This window comes from Carcharodon carcharias, chromosome 2 (assembly GCF_017639515.1).
Source record: "Carcharodon carcharias isolate sCarCar2 chromosome 2, sCarCar2.pri, whole genome shotgun sequence".
Taxonomy (NCBI): domain Eukaryota; kingdom Metazoa; phylum Chordata; class Chondrichthyes; order Lamniformes; family Lamnidae; genus Carcharodon; species Carcharodon carcharias.
The window spans coordinates 114,271,386-114,287,808 of record NC_054468.1 but is presented as its reverse complement, the minus strand read 5'-3'; the positions used below and the strand labels follow the sequence as shown (position 1 = coordinate 114,287,808).

The 16,423-nt window shown below is 43.4% G+C and overlaps 1 protein-coding gene across 5 annotated transcripts in view; it reads right to left on the bottom strand.

Moving 5' to 3' along the window:
- LOC121290931 (1-phosphatidylinositol 4,5-bisphosphate phosphodiesterase beta-1) overlaps positions 1-16,423 on the bottom strand; it is an 802,698-nt gene that overhangs the window by 114,241 nt on the left and 672,034 nt on the right. For all 5 annotated transcript variants that reach the window (XR_005945906.1, XR_005945910.1, XM_041211986.1 and 2 more), the window contains 4 exons: positions 14,537-14,701; positions 7,127-7,226; positions 6,539-6,643; positions 6,147-6,256 (listed from right to left, as the gene is read on the bottom strand). Coding sequence is in view for 3 of the 5 variants with exons in the window: in XM_041211986.1 (XP_041067920.1) it covers positions 6,147-6,256; positions 6,539-6,643; positions 7,127-7,226; positions 14,537-14,701 (480 nt within the window). In the remaining 2 variants the exon portion in view is untranslated. The remainder of the gene's footprint in view (positions 1-6,146; positions 6,257-6,538; positions 6,644-7,126; positions 7,227-14,536; positions 14,702-16,423) is intronic.

Genomic DNA, 16,423 nt, shown 5'->3' with positions numbered 1-16,423 from the left:
GTGAAACATGGCCACAGACAGGTTGCCATTTGTGCACTGCAATTGAAGAGTTACAGTTAAAGTAATTGAAGCAATTATTTTCAAAACATTTTTTAAAAACGGAAAAAAAGGTATTAAGAAACAGGAAAACCTGGAAAAAGTAGAGCCCATTAACTATTTCACTTTAACGGAAGAAAGGCACAGTACACATTGTGGGGCTAGTTGGCCAAGGTTTCACATCACATTGCTGTAACAAAAGTCCAGATTTATAGACCAGCGCTTGTGTTCCACCTGAAGAATTAAAATATTTGCCAATGATGAATGGAGCTTTCACATCCACTCTACAACCGCCAACAGGCTCATGAAAATGATTTGCCACGTTAGCTTTTCTGCAAGCTTGCCAGCAACCGACTAGTTCAATTTATGATCCTGCTCCCAATGAAATTGAGGGGAAGAATAGCTTCGAAAGACAATTAATTGAAACAGTTTCACCAGTATTATGTGGTAGAACGGTCACCTGCCATATGAAAATATGCTCCTAACCAAGGTCAGGGAGAGGCAGTGGGTGACTTGAAAAAAAAATTAATTCATGGGATGTGGGCTTTGCTGGCTGGGCCAGCATTTAGTGCCCATCCCTAGTTGCCCTTGAGAAGGTGGTGGTGAGCTGCCTTCTTGAACTGCTGCAGTCAATGTGGTGTAGGTACAAACACAGTGCTGTTAGGGAGGGAGTTCCAGGATTTTGACCCAGTGACAGTGAAGGAACGGTGACATATTTCCAAGTCAGGATGGTGAGTGCCTTAGAAGGGAACTTGCAGGTGGGGGTGGTCCCATATGTTTCCTGCCCTTGTCCTTCAAGATGGTGGCAACCGTGGGTTTGGAAGGTGCTGCTGAAGGAGGCTTGGTGAGTTCCTGCAGTGCATCTTATAGATGCTACACACTGCTGCTACTGTGTGTCAGTGGTGGAGGGAGTGAGTGTTTGCGGATGGGGTGCCAATCAAGTGGGCTGCTTTGTCCTGAATGGTGTCAACCTTCTTGGGTGTTGTGGGAGCTGCACTCATCCAGGCAAGTAGAGAGCATTCCATCACACTCCTGACTTGTGCCTAATAGATGGCAGACAGGCTTTGGGGAGTCAGGAGATAAGTTATTTGCTGCAGAATTCCTAGCCTCTGACCTGTTCTTGTAGCCAATATATTTAAATGGCTGGTCCAGTTCAGTTTCTGGTCAATGGTAACCCCCAGGACATTGAAAGTGAGGGAATCATCAATGGTAATGCCATTGAACGTCAAGGGGCAATGGTTAGATTCTCTCTTGTTGGAGATGGTCATTGCCTGGCACTTGTGTGGCGCGAGTGTTACTTGCCACTTGTCAGCCCAAGCCTGGATATTATCCAGGGCTTGCTGCATTTGGACATGGACTGCTTCAGTATCTGAGGAGTCGCGAATGGTGCTGAACATTGTGCAATCATCAGCAAAATCCCCACTTCTAACCTTATGATGGAAGGAAGGTCATTGATGAAGCAGTTGAAGATGGTTGGGCCTAGGACACTACCCTGAGGAACTCCTGCAGTGATATGCTGGAGCTGAGATGATTGACCTCCAACAACCACAACCATCTTCCTCCGTGCTAGGTATGGTGCTGGAGTGTCTGAGTGGGTTAGTATACTACACCAGAAGACAGTTGGCAACGGAGAGTTATAAACCTCTACCACTCTTTGTACGAAGATTTGTGTTTTAACTTCATGCCTGAAAGATCTTGGGCTTCTTATTTTTCTGACTCTGCCCTTGTGGTAATTATGGTTTTATTTAGTGTGTAATATTCTTTTTAGAATAACGATTGTTAAGGAAGATCTCATGATCTTTAGTGCCCATTAGGAGAGTAGAGCAGGCGACCTCTGTAGTTAGTAGTCAGTAGTATAGAGATAGGGTTTGATGTAAAAGCACCGTGTAGTTGCTGCTGAGTACATTTGCAAATAAACTAAAAGTTCCCACCTAAGAAGTGTCTGCTGAGCAACTCTATCTATAGTGTCAACTCGGCCACCTCTCACAATGAACTAGCGATGAGGATACACAGGATCCAACAGCCCTCTGGTCCAAGGCACCCCAATTTCCAATTTCCAATTAGTGGAAATAGTTTCTCTCTATCGACCCTATCTATTCATTGTTAAGATGAATATTGTTATGAAAGCTTCAACCAAATCACCTTTTAGCTTTCTAAATTCCAGAGAACATTAGTTTGTTTAAAACAAAAACAGAATTACCTGGAAAAACTCAGCAGGTCTGGCAGCATCGGCGGAGAAGAAAAGAGTTGACGTTTCGAGTCCTCATGACCCTTCAACAGAGAACTAGTTTGTTTGATCTCTCCGCATGGCATAATCCTTGGAATTCAGGTGTCCTTCTGATAAATCTACATTGCACTCCTTCCAAGGCCAATATATTCTTCCTAAGGTGTGACACCCAGATCTGCTCACAGTATACTCCAGGTGTGCTCTAAATGGACATTGGTGGGTAGATGAGCTGCACTGGCTCGGTGGCAGGCAGGCAGCCGAACCCCGCCACCGAACCGGGGCCCGCTGCCATTTTGAGTGGGCGGGCCAATTAAGGCCTGCCCAGCGGCATCCCTGACGGGAAGCGTTATGCGCTCCCTGTGATGGGGGTTAGGGAAATCCCATCTGTCAAAGTGCGCTCTTTCACACACTGCTCCCTGAGGCAAAGTCCTGTCTCAGGGAGTTTAGTGAAAGTTAAGTAAAGCCAAAAAATAGAGACATTTTCAAATTATTAATATGTCCCCTTCATGTGACAATGTCATACGAAATGGGACATGTTGATAACAAACTCATAAAATTTATTACATTTTTACAAAACGGTAATGAAACCTCATCCCGCCAGTGGATGAAGTTTCATTGATAATCTACAGGCCGCTGGGCTTCTAGCCTGCCCGCCAGCCTTAAGGTTGGCCGGGCACGGCATTTAACTATCTTAATGAGCCTGTCAATGGCCTCAATTTTCCCCTCAGCGAGTGGGCCCCGCTCCCAAATTGCCATGGGGAAATTCTTGGCCTCAAGTCAATGGAACAATGTGTGAACATTCAACACAGAGAGACAAAAAACAGATTACAAGCAGAAAACTGGAGAAAAAAAAATTGACAATTTAAAAAAAATTTCTTCTTTCATGGCAGGGTCAGTATCTGTTGCTCATCCCTAATTGATCTCGAATTGGGTGGTCATTTCAGAGGGCAGATAAGAGTCAACCATATTATTGTGGATCTGGAGTCAAATGTGGGCCAGGCAGAGTAAGAATGGCAGATTTCCTTTCTTAAAGAAAGTGAGTGAACCTGATAGGTCTTTACGACGAGTGGTGATAGTTTCCTGGGCTTGGATTTTCCGGTCCCACTAATGGGCTATGTAGCAGGCAGGACTGGAAAATTTGGAGAGCAGCCAGTGGCCACTGCTGGCAGGACCAGAAAATCCCACCCGTGGTCACCATTACTGAGACTAGGGGGCGAAATTTTACGGCAGAGGGATTTTACATTCCCGCTGAAGCCGATGGGGTTTAGAACGTCTCGCCGCATTTTACAGCCCCCGTCCCCACCGAAAAGGGGCCTTAAAATTCTGCCCCAGCTTTCAACTCGAATTTTGTTGATTGGATTAAAATCCTGCGAGCTGCCGTGGCTGGATTTGAACCCATGTCCCCAGAGCATTGGCCTGTGCTTCTGGGTTAATAGAAAAGCGACATTATCATTATGCCCCTGTTGCCTCCTAGGGGGAATTGCAGGGAAGGAGAGTTTGAGAAAATGGTTTGAGAGCATTGCCGCAGGGGATCTGTCAATAGGTAAATCAGATCAAATTCAGAGACCTGAATTTGAACACAGTTCAGATTATTGGGAAACATTTCTCTCTGCTGGCTATCAGCCTCTTGTAAAATTCTTGTAACCTTGTAAAATTCAAATAAGTTTGGAGGTGCCAACCCACTTCCCACTGATAAGGTCCCGTAGCACCAAATTTTGGGCAGATAATAGGCACTAGACTGGTAATCTCACTCACTGAGTTCACAGAGATATCTGATGGGGAAAATCCAAATGGATTTTACTGATGGAGTAGGGGATAGAGGCTGGGGATGGGGCACATTGTTGTAACAGAATAGGAGATTTGTTCTGTTGGTTGGCTGACTGACAGCTAACAAGGAGAACTTTACAAAAGTAAAATACTGCGGAGGCTGGAAATCTGAAATGAAAACAGAAAATGCTGGAAAAACTTAGCATGTCTGACAGCATCTGTGGAGAGAGAAACAGAGTTAACGTGTCGAGTCCATGTGACCCTACTTGAAAGAAGGAGGAGAACTTGATGTTGACTGGGCTCCTGTGCTACATCTTGGGGATAATAATGTACAAGCACTATGCATTCCTCTGAAATCTCTATAGCCTCTATTTTTAGAAGTGACAAACGTGGTTAAATTAAATTGGTGGAGTAAGAAATTTTGGATCAATGTATTCAGGATATGCATACTGTTATCTACAGGATATGCATACTGTTATCTACAGGCATATGGAAGAAACTGGATGCCAGAAAATGGGAAATACTTCAGTCTCCACTTATAAATAGTTTGTGGTTTGGTTTGAATAGTATTTGGAGCTCTCTTCAGGTAACTTGTGGCTTGATCAGGATTGCAAGGGTTTCTCACTACCTAACAGTAACTAAGGTCTAACTCAGGTAGGTTTCTTCAAAAACTCCTTTATTTACATCATAATACATTCTAGGCTTTGAGGTAAGTACATCTCACTCTTGTACAGACTATTCCATCTTTCTTCTTATTCTCTTGTACATGACTGCTGATGTCACTGTTACATCATGACATACATCACTAACTCATTACCATAACACTTGATCCATTATTCTATACTAATGTTTTTAAATCTATAATTAAATGAACATTTGCGTCCATCGAATACCTGCCCACCCACCTTTGACTTCCAGCCAACTGCTTTCTGTGCCAACCATGTCTCAGCTCTGACTGGTCCCGTGTAGTTACTAGGGACCAATTCAAAGCAACATAAGTGCACTACCATCTTGCTTCATATCCTGTACTATTTTGCAGGGGCTGCTGCAGCCTGATCTGGCCTGGCCTGGTCTGATTTCTAAGTGTGCAATCCAAGCATGCTTCTTCAATCTGCATTTCTCAGCCTCCTTCTTAGGCTTTGCTCTTCCCCACTTTAGTTTCCCTGCACTCTCCTTTCCTAGTCTCTCTGCTCACCCAGTCTGAGCACTGCGCTCCTACTTGGCAAGTTCCAACTAGAAAGATGGAGGCAAAAGACCAAAGGAGGAGGAGTCTGAGGGAAAAAAAGCCAGACATTTGGTAACGAGGGAAAATGTATGTGTATTCTACAGAGCGCGGGAGACAAAAAGAGGAATACAAACAGAAAGATATTAAACCCACGACCACTACCATCCAGCAGGACAAGGGCAGAAGATACATCGCAACACCACTGCCTGGAAATTCCCCTCCAAGGCACTTACCATCCTGACTTGGAAATATATCGCCATTCCTTCACTGTCACTGGGTCAACATCATGGAACTTCCTCTCTAACAGCACTGTGGGTGTACCTACACCACATGGACAGCAGTGGTTCAAGAAGGCAGCTGACCACCACCTACTCAAGGGCAATTAGGGATGGGCAATAAATGCTGGCTTAGTCAGCGACACCCACATTCCATGAGTGAATAAAAAAAAGCCAAAGGGAAGGGGAGAATGTGAGCAATTCCATGGGACGTCAGCAAATAAATAAATAAAACAAAATGCACGCCTTATAGAGTAGAAACAACCCGAAACACTGTAAGCAGCGAATCTTCCAGCAAGTAACAATGGATAGAGAAAAGACGGAATAGTTTTTCTGAATGTAATATCTTTTCTGACACACTGGGGATGATTTTAACCTAACTCGTCACTCGCGAACTGACCGGATTCCACCCCTCCCCCCAACACCCCTACATTTGACTCTCCATTGAAGTCGATGAGTATTTTTGGGTGGGTGGGTGTAAAATCGGCGTTCCATCGGATTTCGTGCATTTCCCCACACAGGAGATGTGTCCCCCTCCCACCCCCGGTTTTAATAGCTTTAAACAGGATTACTCTTGCACACTTGTACACTCGAGCAAGATGAAAACACTGCTTACATCTTTCTTTTCTTCTTCCTCATCCTCCAGAGTTAGAGCCGCTAGTTGCTGTGCTCTTTGCTCCATCAAATTCACATATCTAATAGGATTAGACAATGCCTCAATTACATCTGTGAAGATAAAGGAAAGAAAGCTTGAGGAAAATTTGCAAGAATTACATTAGCCTGTAGATTATATTTTCAGTGGGGTGGGTGAGTGTTTAATGAATTAATTTTGTGTAAAAAGACTCTTAAATCACACTACAATCTTTCCTTTAAACGCTTCTACGTTAATTGTAATCAATAAGTAGATGTGGATAGATTGGCCAACAAAAGTATTCTTCCATTGTTTATCACTGGTTGCAGTTTCACTCGTTACCTAAAACAAAACAGAACAAAGCATCTAATGTTTACCTGCAAAGGTATCAGGGACGTAATCTTTAACTTCTATGTATACGAAGAGAGCAGGAAGCATCAGGGGCTGATTCCGTTCATTCCTTAGACAGATATAGTGATAACCTAAAATATAGGAGAGACCAAAGTTACCGGTATAATCAAGAGTGTGCTAATAGCTACACTGACAACAATTTAAGATAATGAGTTGAGCTCGTAATGTGGCTCGATTACACTTGTTGGAAGTAACATACATTCATACAAAAGGACGCATTCTCTGCAAATAAAAGAATATGTTCAAGGCTTGTGCCTTTTTTGAATTATTCGAGAGCTTGAGGAACCGGTAGTTCCCCATTGCTTTCTCCATGGCAATGCCTCGGCCAATCAGAGTCGACTTGCTAACCAATCAGCACCCTATTCTTCTGTAGTATAAATTGCTGTGATCGTTTGAAATTTGCCATTCTTGTGTTTGTCCTGATGAGTGCAAGATGAAAAGCTTCAGCAACATGTCTGGTTTCAGCAATATTGCAGATAGAAGATGGCAAATGGCAAAAAAATAAAACCTCACACACATTTATGGACAAGTATACGCAACACGGTTGTGCTTACCTGGTCGAATAGCTTGTACAGGCAATATTCGGTGGCCTATAAATTTACCTCCTTCCTCATAAACAGATATCCTTAATGAAGACAGAGATGGTAGCACAACCTGAAGATGAAATGAGTTTACATTTAAAAAAACACACATTTCAAATAATGTAAAAGAATTTGATGATTTTTTAAAAAAGCTCTTGAAAGCTTATGGTAAATTTTGTACTGCATTTTCACACAATATGTCCTGATTTTCTTTTCTGCTTTTCTTTATCTATCAGTAATGAAAAAAAAAATTAATTTACAAAACAGCTTTGGTCATCTGTGCATAACGATCCTGACACATCTACTTATTTCAAGTGACTGAACAAAATAGGTCTTTAAAGAATGACCTCCAGTCAATGAAAACCTCACTTTCATCAACTTGCTCCTCCCTCCAAAATGAACTTTCCCCAGAAGAAGAGAACAGCTACTGGTAAGTAAAAGATGCGAAACCAATCTTTTTTTTTCAGAGGAAGCATGGTTAGAGAAGATAGCACAGTTCAAGTTAGATTAAAAAGGCCAGGCTATTAACCAATAAAAAATAAATCCACAAAAGAATGATAAAAGCAAAATACTGCAGATGCTGGAAACCTGAAACAAAAACAAAAATACCTGGAAAAACTCAGCAGGTCTGACAGCATCTGCGGACAGGGATACAGTTAACGTTTCGAGTCCGTATGACTCTTCATCAGAACTAAGGAAAAATAGAAATGGGGTGAAATATAAATTGGTTGAGGGGGGTGGGACAGGTAGAGCAGAGTAGGGGGCCAGTGATAGGTGGAGGCAAAGAAGAGATTGCCAAAGATGTCATAGACCAAAGGACAAAGGGGTGTTGACGGTGGTGATATTATCTAAGGAATGTGCTAATGGTGACATTAAGGGCAGAAAGCAGGACAAGCTAGTGACAGATAGCCCCAGCCTAGTGGGGGTGGGGTGGAGGGAAGGGATCGAAATAGGCTAAAAGGTGGAGATAAAACAATGGATGGAAATAAATTTTAAAATAATAGAAATAGGTGGGAAAAGAAAAATATATATATTAAAAAATTATAAATTATTGGAAAAAGGGAGATGGGAAAGAGGGTGAGGATGGAGGAGAGAGCTCTTGATCTAAAGTTGTTGAACGCAATATTAAGTCCGGAAGGCTGTAAAGTGCCTAGTCAGAAGATGAGGTGCTGTTCCTCCAGTTTGCGTTGAACTTCACTGGAACAATGCAGCAGGCCAAGGATGGACATGTGGGCATGAGAGCAGGGTGGCGTGTTGAAATGGCAAGCGACAGGGATGTCTGGGTCATGCTTGCAGACAGACCGAAGGTGTTCCGCAAAGCGGTCACCAAGTCTGCGTTTGGTCTCTCCAATGTAGGGGAAACTGCATTGGGAGCAGCGAATGCAGTAGACTAAATTGAGGGAAGTGCAAGTGAAATGCTGCTTCACTTGAAAGGAGTGTTTGGGCCCTTGGATGGTGAGGAGGGGGGAACTAAAGGGGCAGGTGTTGAACCTTCATCGGTTGCATGGGAAGGTGCCGTGGGAGGGAGTTGAGGTGTAGGGGGTAATGGAGGAGTGGACCAGGGTGTCTCGGAGGGAACGGTCCCTACGGAATGCTGACAGGGAGGGTGAAGGGAAGATGTGTTTGGTGGTGGCATCATGCTGGAGTTGGCAGAAATGGCGGAGGATGATCTTTTGAATGCAGAGGCTGGTGGGGTGATAAGTGAGGACAAGGGGGACCCTATCATGTTTCTGGGAGGGAGAGGAAGGTGTGAGGTCGGATGCGTGGGAGATGGGCTGGACAGGGTTGAGGGTCCTGTCAATCACCGTGGGAAACCTTGGTTAAGGAAGAAGGAAGACATGTCAGCGGAACTGTTTTGGAAAGGTGAAGGAACTGAGAGAATGGGATGGAGTCCTTAAAGGAAGCAGGGTGTGAGGAGCTGTAGTCATAAAAAGGAATGAATTGGGAATAGGAATGACAATTGAAGAACTTCATGTGATTTAATAAGTTGGAGTTCATGTCACAATAGTTAAATCTACTTGTGATTTTTGTTCATCTTCGTTCACAGTAGGTGGACATTGCTGCCAAGATGAAATTTGTAGCCCATCTCTAATTGTCTTTGAGAAGGTGGTGGTGAGGTGCTTTCTTGAACAACAACAACAACAAGATGTTGCATCCATTTAGTGCCTTTAACATAATGAAACATCCCAGGGTGTGCCACATGAATATTATAAAACAAAGGGCAGAATTTTCTGCTTGTTGGGCGAGCAGGCCCGATCCAATCTCCGGCGGGTGGGGAGACGATTCCCGCTGGAGAAGCGGGCCCTGCCGCCATTTTACATGGGAGGGCCAATTAAGGCTCATCCAGCGTGACATCCAGCGGGAAGCGCTATGCACTCCCTGTGCGGGCGGGGGAGGGGATTCCCCAACTGCGAGAGTGCGCTCTTTGGTGCATGTGCATGAAAGACCGCACATCTCCATGAGGCTAAGTGCTGCCTCAGGGAGATCGTTTACACTTTTAAAAAGATTAAAAATAGAAAAATAAAAATTCCCTAACATGTCCCCCTCATGTGACAAATTACAATAAAACTTTATTGAACTTTTTAGAACCCTGCATGAAACCTCATCCCACCGGTGGATGAGGTTTCATGTTTTTTCTATTTGTCGCCAGGGCTCCTGGCCTGCCCGCCAAACTTAAGAGAAAGGACGGACTGGCAGGTCCTTTAATTGTTTAAATGATCCTGTCAATGGCCTCAATTGGCAGGTCAGCGGGCCCGCAGCTAATTTTGCTGTGCCCCCGCCTTCCTGAAAATTTAAATGGGAATTCGGGGGTTCCGCCTGGCATCATCCTGTGTCATTTTACGCATCGGCGAGCGGGCCCTGCACCCTGTTCGCCGATGGCAAAATTCTGTCCAAAGTGTGACACTGAGCCACATCAGGAGATATTTGGTCAGATGAGCGAAAGTTTGGTCAAAGAGGTAGGTTTTAAGAAGTGTCTTATAGGAGGAAAGAGGTGAATAGATGTAGGGAGGGAATGCCAGAGATGGGGCCTATAGACAACTGAAGGCACAAACACCAATGGTGGAGCGACAATGATTGAACCGCTGCAGCCTGTGTGATGTTTTGACCCATTGATAGTGAAGTAGCAGTGATGTATTTCCTAGTCAGGATGGTGTGAGACTTGGATGGGAATTTGCAGGTGGTGGTCTTCCCATATGCTTGTTGCCCTTGCCCTTGTTTGACAAGTTTTATGATTGTGTTATTCTTTAGTTAATCAGTTGGACTTGGATGACTCTCAAATAGCCAAGATGGCATTCCAAAAGGAATTACAAAGGAACCTGGCTTTACGTAGAAACGTATTACTCCTTCTGGATGTCCCAATTACTTTACTGAACAAGGACTGCTTCTGACGTGCTGTCAGTAATTTTGACAAGTATGGCTGAAATAAAACAGGAAGGGAAAAAGGTCTTCAAATTCCACACAAAATAGGAGCAGAGGAAAAGGAAGAGGCCATTCAGCTGCTCCAGTCTGTCCTGGAATTCAGTGAGATCACGGCTGATCTGTGACCTAAATCCAGGTCCTCCTATAACCCTCAACACTTTCCCTGACAGACATCCATCAATCTCAGTTTTAAAATTCAAAATTGATCAAGCATCAATTGCCATTTGCAGAAGCAAGTTCTAAAATTCAGTCACTTTTTTCATGTAGAAGTGTTTCCTAATTTCACTCCAGAGGAGGTCAGCCTCTAACTTTTACACTATACTCCCCAACCAGTAGAACTATTTTCTCCCAATGTACCCTATCTGTTCCCCTTCATGTCTTGAAAGCTTCAATCAAATCATCGCTTAACCTTCAAACTTCCAGAGGATACAACCCTAATTTGTTCAATCCCCCCTTGTAGCTTAACCCTTAGAGCCTGGGTATCAATAACCTAAAGGGCATCAAAGGATATAGAATAAAGTTGGGCAAATGGACTGGAAATACAGCTCAGGCATTTTTAAATTAAATAACAGAGCCAGAATGAAGGGCTGAATGGCCTCCTCCTATAATCAGTCTGGTATTGACATGGCTAACGTTAAGACCACATGAAGAAATAAGAAATTTACAATTAGGTATGGACAGATTAGATGAATGGGCCAAAATCTAGCAGATGGAGTTTGACGTGGATAAGTGTGAGGTTATCCATTTTGGTCGGAAGAATAAAAAGGCGGCTTATTATTTAAATGGAGTGAGATTTCAGAATGCTTCAGTGCAGAGGGATCTGGGTGTCCTCGTGCATGAATCGTTGAAAGCTAGAATGCAGGTACAGCAGGTAATAAGGAAGGCAAATGGAACTTTGGCATATATGGCTAAAGGAATAGAGTATAAAAATAAGGAAGTGTTGTTGCAACTGTACAAGGCTTTGGTGAGATGCACCTGGAGTACTGTACACAGTTTTGGTCCCCTTACTTGAGGAAGGATGTAGTTGCATTGGAGGCAGTTCAGAGGAGGTTCACTAGATTGATTCCAGAGATGTGGGGCTTGTCTTATGAGGAGAGATTGAGCAGTTTAGGCCTATACTCGCTAGAGTTTAGAAGGATGAGAGGAGATCTAATTGAGGTATATAAGATGCTAAAGGGGATAGGCGTGGAGCAGGTGTTTCTCCTTGTGGGGCATTCTAGAAAGAGAGGCCATAGTTTTAGGCTAAGGGGTGGTAGATTTAAATCAGAGATGAGGAGGAATTACTTTTCTCAAAAGGTCGTGAACCTGTGGAATTCACTACCTCAGAGTGCAGTAGATGCAGGTACGCTGAATAAATCTAAGGAGGAGATAGATAGATTTTTAATTAGTTACTGGTTGAAAGGTTATGGGAGGAGGGCGGGAAATTGGAGTTGAGGCCGAAATGAGACCAGCCATGATCATAATGAATGGCAGGGCAGGCTCGAGGGGCTGAATTGCCTACTCCTGCTCCTAGTTCTTATGTTCTTATGACCATTAGCCCAGTGGACTCAGCTTCAATGTGAATGTGGCACTCTCTACATTTAGGAATGTTGCTCTTGTCAGATTACAGATCCAACTTTTGTCAGTCATGAATTAATTTAATACAAATGGACATGGTGGGATATCTAACACAAGAGTGTTGAGTCTAATGAAGACTTGGACAGGATTTTCCTCTCAATTCTCACTGGTTTAGTAATGCAGGAGCAGGAACATTCGGTTTGGATCCATTACACTGGATCTCTCCCCAGTTGAATGTGCGTGAGTGGTAATTCTGCTTCTCTTCTAGTAGACACATTAAAAGTACCCGTTATTGAATTTACATTCCATGGACAATTGTGAACTTATGCAGGGATGATCAGCAACCAATTCCAAAGTGGCACATTTTTGACAACTTTATCAGAGGCGCTAACATAATTTTCATTCAGGAAGGCTGTTTAGCTCTTTAAGCTGAGGCAGTAAGTTTACACACCACCTACCCCACCCCACAACCTCCAACCAGTGCTAAAGCCCCAAAGGGCAGTCAGCAATACCAGCAGCAGTCCATCAAAGATATGGCAATGTGTAGGAAATTTTCCTGCGCTATCATGCATGCTCTGCTAACTGCAGTGTCAATGAAAATCCAAGGCTTGTGTCACTGATAGTCGGATTCAGATATTCCAATAATCAGAGCTATTTTTCAACCAAAAACTTGCATTTATATAGTGCCTTTTATGATAAAATGTCCCGAGGCGCTTCACAGGAGGGTTATCAAACAAAATCTGACACTGAGGAACATAAGGACAGATGATAAAAGCTTGGTCAATGTGACAGGTTTTAAGGAGTGTCTTGAAAGAGGAGAGGTAGAAAATTCTAGAGCTTGGGGCCTGGGCAACTAAAGGACCGGCAATGAAATGGTGGAGTGATTAAAATAGGAGATGTGCAAGATTCATGTTTCTATTATTCATTCTTGGGATATGAGCATTGCCCATCTCTAATTGCCCTTGAGGCTTGAGCAGGTAGTGGTGATCCACCTACTTCAGAAAAGATTTATGATAATGGTTCCAGGGATGATTAATTTAGTTATGAAGAGAGATTGGAGAAGCTGGGACTGTCTTCCATGGAGAAGAGAGAGACGAGAGGAGTTTTGATAAAAGTATTCAAAACCATGAGGAGTATGGAGTAGACAGGGAGAAACCGTTCCCATAGATGGAAGGATCAAGAACGAGAGGCACAGATAACTTGAAAAAGAAGCAAAAGTCTTCCACACAGTGAGCGGTTAAGGTCTGGAATGTGCTGTCCAAGATTGTGGTGGAGAGTGGTTCAATCGAAGCATTCAAAAGGGAATTAGATTGTTATCTGAAAAGGAAGAATGTCTAGGGTTATGGCGATAAGGCAGGCGAGTGGCACTAAGTAAACTGCTCATTCAGAGAGCTGGTGTAGACACCATGGGCTGAATGGGCTCCTTCTGCACTGTAACAGTTCTGTGATATCCTGGCCCATTGCAGAAAGCAATTAATAGTCAATCACATTGCTGTGTGTCTGGAGGCACATGTAGATCAGACCCGGTAGCATTAGTGAACCAAATGGGTTTGTATAACAATCCAGTAGTTTCATGATCATTATTAATGAGACTCTCATTTTATTCCAGACTTGTTCATTAATTAAATTTAACTCCCCCCAGCTGCTGTGGTGGTGGGATTTGAACATGTGTCTCCAGAGCTTTAGCTCACTCCTTTGGATTATTAGCTCAGTAACATTTCTGCTATGCTACTGTTTCCCCCGGGCAAGGGGGTCAGAATTAAATGAGCAAAGTTATTGTGGAGGGCTGTAGGGCAGGGAGGAGGCCAGGCCATGGCGGGTACGAAAGCAAGGATGAAAATTTTACAATAGTGGCGTCGCCGGAGCAGGACCCAACGTCAGTCAGTGAGCACAGGGATGATGGGTGAACGGGACCTTGTGTGAATGAAGGTGTGGGCAGCAGAGTTTTGGATAAGCTCAAGTTTATGCAGAGTAGAAGATGAGGGGCCGGACAGAAGAGCTTTGGAAAATGGAGCTGTTGATGCATGTGCAGGAATTTATTGGCGTTGAGTCAGCTGAACATATGCAGAATCTTGCTCATCCGTCTGAAATAAATGCCTGCACATCTCCTGCATAAACGGATTGTGAATCAAATGAAGCTGACACCTCTGAACTAATTTAAAAAGTGCTCAATGCCATTTAACCCCGGGGAAGGACAAAGAGGACATATAAGTTAGAAAGGAAGAAAGAACAGGATGGAAACATTCGGCAGAACCAACAGCATCTGCGGCGAATCAACCCTAAAACCTTAATCCTGTTCCTCTTCTCTGCCTTTTGTCTCAGGGTTCCAAAGAAGAAAAAACATGTTTAACTGGCGTTCAGTAAAATATTGATATGCTGCACTGTCTCAAAAATGAAAGGACGAACCTTTTTGAACACAATGGGATCATCTTCCCAGACTGGGTTGACCGCATTGTTTTGCGAAGTTTTTGTTTTGAAAGCTTTCCGTCTCGTGTCCACTGGAAGGCCGAACATGTCTATCTCCACATAAGTACCAACTTTCTTGTCAGAAAGAAACTGACCCGAGAGTACCTGGAGGAAACAACAAAACAATATCTTAATAGAGATCCAATATTCGATACCTTGAGCAAAGGTAGAAACGGCTCTTGATCATTGAACTCAGGTGCATTATTGTGTCAACCTCAATTAAGCAAACACTGTAACCATGAGAATCGGAGAGAGGTGCACACAAAGATACATCACCACTCAGTGAAAGAATTCCGACTGAGAAAGCTTTTCATTTGCACCTTCAGTTCTCTTAACCAGAGAATCAGTGATGAGCCAAAGAAAGGCTTGCACTCGTTCCACTCCTATCATGGGACGCCTCAAAGAGCTTTATCACCAATGAAGTTCTTTTGAACTATTGGCAATGTTGTAATGAGAGAAATGCAGCAGCCAATCTGTGCACAGCAGGATCCCATAAACAACAATGTTTAACTGACTAAGTAGTCTATTTTAATATGGCTGAAAACACGGCTGATGCTTTTCATCTTGCACTCATCAGGACAAACACAAGAATGCCAAATTTCAAAAAATTATCACAACAATTTTACTACAGGAGAAAAGAGTGCTGATTGGCAACACTAAGAACCAATTTAAAATAATCAGTCACGCTCGTAATATGGCTCATTTATGCTTGCTAGAAGTGACATACATTAATATACAGGGACCCATTCTCTTCAAACAAAAGGAATATGTTCAAGCCTTGTGCCTTTTTTGAATTACCTGGGAGCTTGGGGAGCCTATAGTTCCCCATTTCTTTCTCCATGATAACCCCTTGACCAATCAGGGTTAACTTGCCAACTAATCAGCACCCTTTTCCTCTGCAGTATAAATTGTTGTTATCATTTGAAATTTGGCATTTTTGCATTTGTCCTGACTGCTGTAAGATGAAAAGCTTCAGCAACACGTATCCCCTTTCAGTATTAGTCTATTTTAGTGCTGTTTGTTGAGGTCACCAGGGAGAACATGCCTGTTCTCCTTTGAACAGCACCTAGCAGGAGGGCAGATGGGGCCTCCATTTAATGCCTCATCCAAAAGGCAGTTTGTTCAACTATACAGAACTCTCTTAGTACTATGCTTGAGTGTCAGTCTGCCTTAAGCCCCTGAAGTGGGATTTGGATCCATTAACTTTTGGTTCTGAGGTGACAGCACTAGCACTGAACCTCAGCTAACACACAGGAGCAAATTCTGTTTGGAACAGATAAAGGAAAAAATATTGCCATTCAACTGAAGGATACAATCCAGAAAAGGTTTAAACAGATTCACTAGGTAATTATATCACATAGTTATCTCCAATGTAAGTCAATATAATTGATCACCAACATTTACCTGACAATTGTATAACCTTAAACTGTATAACCTTAAACTCTTGAATCTGATTGCCATGGATGTGGTCCAGCATAAGTATCCTCCATGCAGGGCTTTGCAATTGTCTGTCCTTCACATACTTCTGATTTTCAGAGATGTAACACCTACCCCACGTGCAACATGCCACATGGAATACAATGGGCCAGATTTTATAGCATGCCGTGCTCCTGCTCTGCACCCCCCGCCCTGCACCCTGGCTAAAAAAAAAAAGATTGATGGGGAACTGCTCAGGGATTGGCTGTCCTGCTGTCATTTAACAGTCAATTGGCTGCTAATAGGCTGGAAGGAGTTTTCTGCCCGTCAGAGACAGGAGGTCCCACCTCAGAGAGCTGCCAGCCAATTGGATGGAGGGCAGCTCTGTGGTCCCAGCAGTGACCAGGGGCC